The sequence below is a fragment of the Bipolaris zeicola genome (genome assembly GCF_000523435.1).
Source record: "Bipolaris zeicola 26-R-13 unplaced genomic scaffold scaffold_28, whole genome shotgun sequence".
Taxonomy (NCBI): Eukaryota; Fungi; Ascomycota; class Dothideomycetes; order Pleosporales; family Pleosporaceae; genus Bipolaris; species Bipolaris zeicola.
Genome location: NW_006912077.1, coordinates 180,970 through 186,969, shown reverse-complemented (window position 1 = coordinate 186,969; position 6,000 = coordinate 180,970). Strand labels below are relative to the sequence as shown.

The following is a 6,000-nucleotide window of genomic DNA, read 5'->3' as shown; positions in this document are numbered from 1 at the left end:
GCTAGGATAACCCTATTCTCACGAGAGAGCGATTCTATATTGTTTTGTTGAGACATTGTTGCTTAAGGTGAAAGAAGGTATAGTCTTGGCAAAGGTGGCCGCTTCGCTTACCCGGCCGCTTCGCTTGCCGCTCACGTTAACATAACGTCAAGTGATATAGGTTGACTGTGATACCAATTCGTGGTAAATTTTGTCATGCTTTGTGTACTATATTATTGAAAAGGTTAAAACAGAAACTATTGCTCCAAGTTTGCAATGCTATGGTTAGTTTCTCACCCTAAATCTTCCAAATAGTAACCTACCACTGTCTGTTCAGGCTGTCTTGCTAGCGATGCTTCGCCTTTTTCTATATCAAGCTCTTCTAAGCTCTTGATGGCTGATACATTTTCCATTCCACTGCTGTTCTGATCATTTCGTGGTTGGTTCGAAATGATTCCATGTCTTGGATCCTCCGAGACATTGATCTTGCCCACATTTTCTTGTTTCATAGTTGCGTGTTTCATAGATGCATTGCTGATGGATGCGTCTGCAGATATAGAGTCTAGAATATGGCTGCGGTTCCTCGCTTTCGTAAAGCGTTGACGGGCGCGCTGTGCAGATGCGAAGACGTAATTTCTATTACTCCGGTTTGCTGGATGAGGTCCTCGAATGGCCCAGAACGATCTGTGGAATACTAATGGCTCAGCGGGGGATGCAAAGTAAGGGCTATGAAAGCTTACGAGGTTGCAGACAGGCACTGTTAACAGCAACAATGGCGATGCAGAACTCTCGTATACCCCAGCGCGCAATATTAAGAACAAATATGTTGGGTACGACAGTGAGTGATACACGAGTTATACTTCCAACCTAATGGTAAGCCTTGCTTTTGCATGAAGATCAAAGCATAATCACTCACCATGCTGCGAGAACGAAGAGACCAGAGGCCAAAAGGACAAAAATACTAAGCCGACTGGGTATATAAGGATCTAGTCGCATTGAGAAAGAAACAAGGCCACATACATATACAGAGGCTTGCTTAACTGCCAAAGAAGCGGAACCGGTATACTAAGCAACTTAGATGTGTTAGTATGGGTACTGATTGGCGGTGATCAATGGACCTACAAAAACATCTGTCGTAGCGTTAAGACAGCTTGCAAGAATGAGTATTTTCGGTGACGCGGTGCATACCAGAGGTGGATGTGGAACTAACTGCCATCTTTGGTGGTATGGCAGGCATGAGAGGCTCAAAGCCAGTGTGGTGGCCGTGAATCCTGACAAGCATAGACATATAGTGAACCGTAGCATGTACACTTGCCAGAGCTCCAGGAAGATTCGCCGGTAGAGCATTACGACGACACCTTTGAGACTAAAGATCAGAACGATGCTTATTCTTGGTTAATATCTTTACAGTAATGCGATAGTATTATACTTACTAGGCGTACCAAGAGCCTAGGAAGAGTTTGCTTGAAAACTCTACTTCTGCAAACTTGTCATCGTCGAATAGAGCTATCTCAGCTGCAGAGTAGTCGGCATTCGTTCCAGTGTGATACATTATTTCTGTTACGGCGCACGTGTAGGTCCAGGCGAACAGTGCAATGAACGCGAAGCCATCATCAAGTTGCAGCCCCGTTACTCCAACAGTACGAAGGCGCACTGCGAACCTAATAAGAAGCCATAATGCACCAACTGAGTAAAGACTCCAAACCTCTGGTAGGAACTTTTCATCGCGCGCGGGTGCCATACCGGCAAGCTTTTGTTGTGGTGTGCCAAAGTTGGTGATTATCACAGATCCAAACGGCAGTTCTCGCCGGCGTGAGTCAAAACATCACCACTGATAACGATATAAATGGTTGCATCCATCTTTAAAAGACTAAGAGTTTCAGATTTGTTTGTTTGCTCGCGCGAAGAGGGGGTAGGTTTGGTCTTTGAAGCCCGTCCAAACTTTATTCTTGAGCATACTCGCATTCGCATCTATGAGTAGAATACTTCCGACGCTTCCAATTCGTCCATTTCGAGCGTGGGATTCACCTATCCTTTGCCTTCCGGGAAACGCCATTGGATTTATGCTTGTCCCAAGTTCCGAAAATCTATCGAATCTTGCATGTTGCACGGAAACCTTCACAATCCTGGACAATTTGGTAACGAATCGGAGTTCCCGGAGTTGGCCCTAATGACCATGTGTGGCTGACCGAAATCGCGGGCTCTCAACGCCCATCTCTGCTCAGCTGGAAGCCGCTCGCTTCCTAATAAAAGGCGCATTCTTCGGAGCCCCTGGTTATTTCCTGATCAGGCAACTTAGTCGGGCTGATTTCCAATCATGCCGCAGCTAATTCGCTTCTAAATAGCATACATGTGCTTTTATCTTAGGGTGTAGCGCTTCTTCCTATCTATATCGTCCCAATGCTTTCTTTTGGCAGTATTCATCGCGTCACTATATCTCTTTTAGTACTCTTCATACCAGAAGTTTGTGCTTTATTTATTTTTTGGTTTCTTAGGATAACGTATTGTTGCGTCAAAATATTGACGAGGCTACGCTGGTTTGCAAAGCGGCCTAGGGCTTTCTAATGAAGGCTTGCAACCCCTTAGTTGACGACCTCTATAAATTCAAGAAGTACTCGTCAACGAACTTCTCAGCTTCGATTTATTAGCTTTTAACTCAAAAATGCCGCTAATCTACCTAGTACTTACCAACGAGAGCCTAGGCGGCCTCAGGCTCGGCAGCGGGAGCATCAATGGCGATGGCAACAAGAGGAGCGATAGTAGCGAAAAAGTTCATGTTTACGTCGTATCGTTAAGGTTTAGACTTCTTCAAGTCACGGAGTGCTTAATAATGCTATAATGCTGTGATACTCTGAGCTGTGGGATTTTGTGCAATGTTGGCGAATTTTATAACTAGTACTTATATTTCATTACAAAGAGGCTGGGTGCACGATAGAACCCCATGCTCGATCCTTGGCCGGTATTTCCGGACTGAGTTCCGAGCTGCGCTTTCGATTTAGTTGCGAACGCATGTATTGCCACCTGTTATGTTACAAATGCTCAAGACCACATGATTATCTGATCTTTTTTCCCGATCACGTCTCAGTTATAGCGCAACTTTCTCCAGTTGTAGGCGTTGATATCCATTTAGTTTTGTAGACTAACTAGTGTTCTTTGTAAGCATATATCACAGATGGCCTAGCTGAACCGAGCCTTTACCAGTATGTGCATCTATTGCTAGCTAATATGGTCGTAGCTTTACGTGGTTCCGCATTCCCCAAGATAGCCTGCAAGATCTTTGCAATGCGGTTAGGCCCGTGATCAGCAACACCTCGCTTGCGGACAGTCAATACGCAGCTTCATGTCCTCACTTGGACAATTCTCTAGTTTTAACGATGTTGATCTAGGTAAAATTCTTGTTAGGAGAGACACCTTGATTTGAGGGGTTGGGCTATGTTGCGTTTCGTCGATATACAGTCACTCTGTTTTGAATTTCATACTACTCTCGCTTTTTATTGCAACCAATCTCCTGCATAATATCTGGCCATCGGTTAAGAACTCGGGAAACGAATTTCGGTTCTTTTAAAGCGAACCCAGCCGTAAATCTTTCAAGATACGTACAATGCAATCATATTAACCTCTCAAAGGATCCGAAACCGAGCATATCGTCGCAAAGGTGAGAAAATCGTGTCATGAGATACAGCTACGTGTTTATTTTGGTGCAGCAGACTCCGATGGATGACGATGCTGACGTTCTTCAAAACCCTAGCCTTGGAAATGTTCAGTTTGAGAAGCTCAAATAGCGCATGAGAATCAATTTGCTGCTTTTCCTGTTCTCATTTGCTTCCATAGTTGCTAGTGTTGTCTTTTTCCAAGAGTATCTTTAAAATACTGGAGCACGGATAGTAACGATCACTTCGGTAGGTGTTTAAACCAAGAATCGAAATTGGTCAGACGGACATGTTTACCCGATTCTTCCTTAGAACCAGTACGTTAGTATTTTGACCCGCATTTTATTACGAAAATCGTAAACGGAACAATTTTGATGTGCCCATGAAATTACTTCGCGGCCCTCCTTCATCAAAGACGAACGAGTCGTGGCACCTACTTTCCGAGGTATACTCCTGAGGCATCAGCAAGGAGGACCTCTTGAAGCCCGGCAGGAACCCAGAAAATACGGTCGAAACTGATCCCAAATTGGGTTCTGGTGACGACAAGTACAGCTGACTGGGTGTTACTCAGGGCCCTTTGATCTTCCTTCTTTACTAATAACCCACATATCAAACCTTCATTTCAGCGTAAATCTTCAAGTACAATATCAACGTATAATTCATCGGCATCGAAACCTTTGCAAGAGTTACAGCTCATCCTCCCACTCTCTTTCCTCTGAAAAGTGGGAAATCGTCACATTATTCGCTGTCAGCATTGCGAAAATACAAAGCGAGAATTTCCTAGCGGTGCTAATTCTGCTGATCGTGATTGAATGCAACATATACCTTTTGCCAAAGTGCTGAAGACACCTGTGTACTTCCGCATTCTTAGTATCCTCTCTCTTATTCTAATCCTTCCTTTAACATATCACTCTCGAATTAAGACTCAATATCGTATACATTCGCGTATCTCCGCATCAAAACTCCCCAATGCATTCCGTTGCCAGCATCATCAAACCTCCGTCCGTTCATATTCAACTGCCCTGCTGAATCAAGCATAACCTTTAGTAAGTATGAAGAATATGAGCGCCTGGCACACATCTGCGATCCGCTCTGGGACGATCCAATCCCCTAAAATGGTGGGTTTTTGATTCTTCCATCTGCAAATGGCGAGCTGGATCAATACGATATCAGCATTTTCCACCAGCTACACTGCCTCGCCATGATCCAAAGCATTGTGCAAGGGCTGAAAGAAGATACAAATCCCGCACACATCCACATGCGTCGCGACCATGGACACAGAGGCCCTAGGTCTGGAGTAGGCAATAAGCATTGGCAACATTGCTTCGATTATCTACGTCAAGTGAGGCCATTTGTGCTTGGCTTTGTTCCATCTTGTGGCCGGTGGCCGCTAACGCCGCCCTTAGGTAATCCTTTGCAATGATGACCCCGCCATTGAAGAACCAAGGATTAATTCGACTGGGACAAAATTCATCGATGTAGTAGTAGAGCGTCAATTTTGTGATCGCATCACTCTCTTCAAGGCGAGTGTCGAGTCTTTTCGATACGCCAATGAAGAGATTCGGATTGGTAAAAGGAAATTTGCGTATCACGATTGATTGAAAACTCGTATATAAACATATCAAACCAACTACAATTCGTTGGTACCGCTACAAGCTCTCCAGAATTCGCGGTATATCTCCTTGTGTTATGTCCAGGTTGTATGTCTTTGTTGCATTTTTGCAAAATGCTGCTAGTGTCCATTTAATCTCATCAAATGTTGTTTTTGCAGCTTCTCCGACGTTAGACATCCGCTCAATGCACGAAAGCGCAAAGAATGCTGCTGCTATATATATGAGTAACAAAGTCAGTGAAAAAGCATGTATTGTTTGTATCAACCGGTGGCTGAGTCCTGAGGCGTGCTCCTGAATGCGATTTTTGACCCAGGGCTAGGCCAAGATGAGATGTTCACACTGTGATGGATACGCCTTGTTGATGTTGGCTATAATAGAGGCGCAGGTACCAGAGTTGGATCACTCAAGTGCAAAACATGGATAGTCCATTTCATTTAAGGACCCACAGATCGCACACTTCATCATGCCGCATCTATCGATAGAGCAAACTGCCTTTTGTTCAGCCTTGTAAATTCGCCCCCACACTCCATCTGCAGCTTAACCTCTTTCAGTCTATGCGCTGAGGGGAATGAATCGCGCTCGTGTTGCATGTCATATCACATGGTATCTGCCAATCAGCATGGAGTGAAACATGAGGCTTAGATATGCACACAGTATTGGATCATGCTTGGCATTAATACATGTAAATAGCCATGCAGCCGTCAGGCTGAAACTGACTTGAATGTCACTCGTTTCCTACCTCCACGGTTTATCGTATT

General features: G+C 44.5%; 2 protein-coding genes across 2 annotated transcripts; one reads left to right on the top strand and one right to left on the bottom strand.

The window, feature by feature from the left end:
- Positions 1-272: 272 nt before the first annotated feature.
- Positions 273-1,720, bottom strand: COCCADRAFT_88995 (uncharacterized protein; the record flags this gene model as incomplete). The annotated part of the gene is made up of 6 exons (XM_007711393.1): positions 273-673; positions 720-838; positions 896-949; positions 1,000-1,052; positions 1,102-1,363; positions 1,413-1,720. 6 exons carry the CDS (start codon positions 1,718-1,720, stop codon positions 273-275), a joined length of 1,197 nt encoding a protein of 398 aa, XP_007709583.1.
- A 2,721-nt stretch (positions 1,721-4,441) lies between these two features.
- Positions 4,442-5,227, top strand: COCCADRAFT_34459 (uncharacterized protein; the record flags this gene model as incomplete). The annotated part of the gene is made up of 4 exons (XM_007711356.1): positions 4,442-4,499; positions 4,553-4,679; positions 4,803-4,971; positions 5,036-5,227. 4 exons carry the CDS (start codon positions 4,442-4,444, stop codon positions 5,225-5,227), a joined length of 546 nt encoding a protein of 181 aa, XP_007709546.1.
- Between the last annotated feature and the right edge of the window lie 773 nt (positions 5,228-6,000).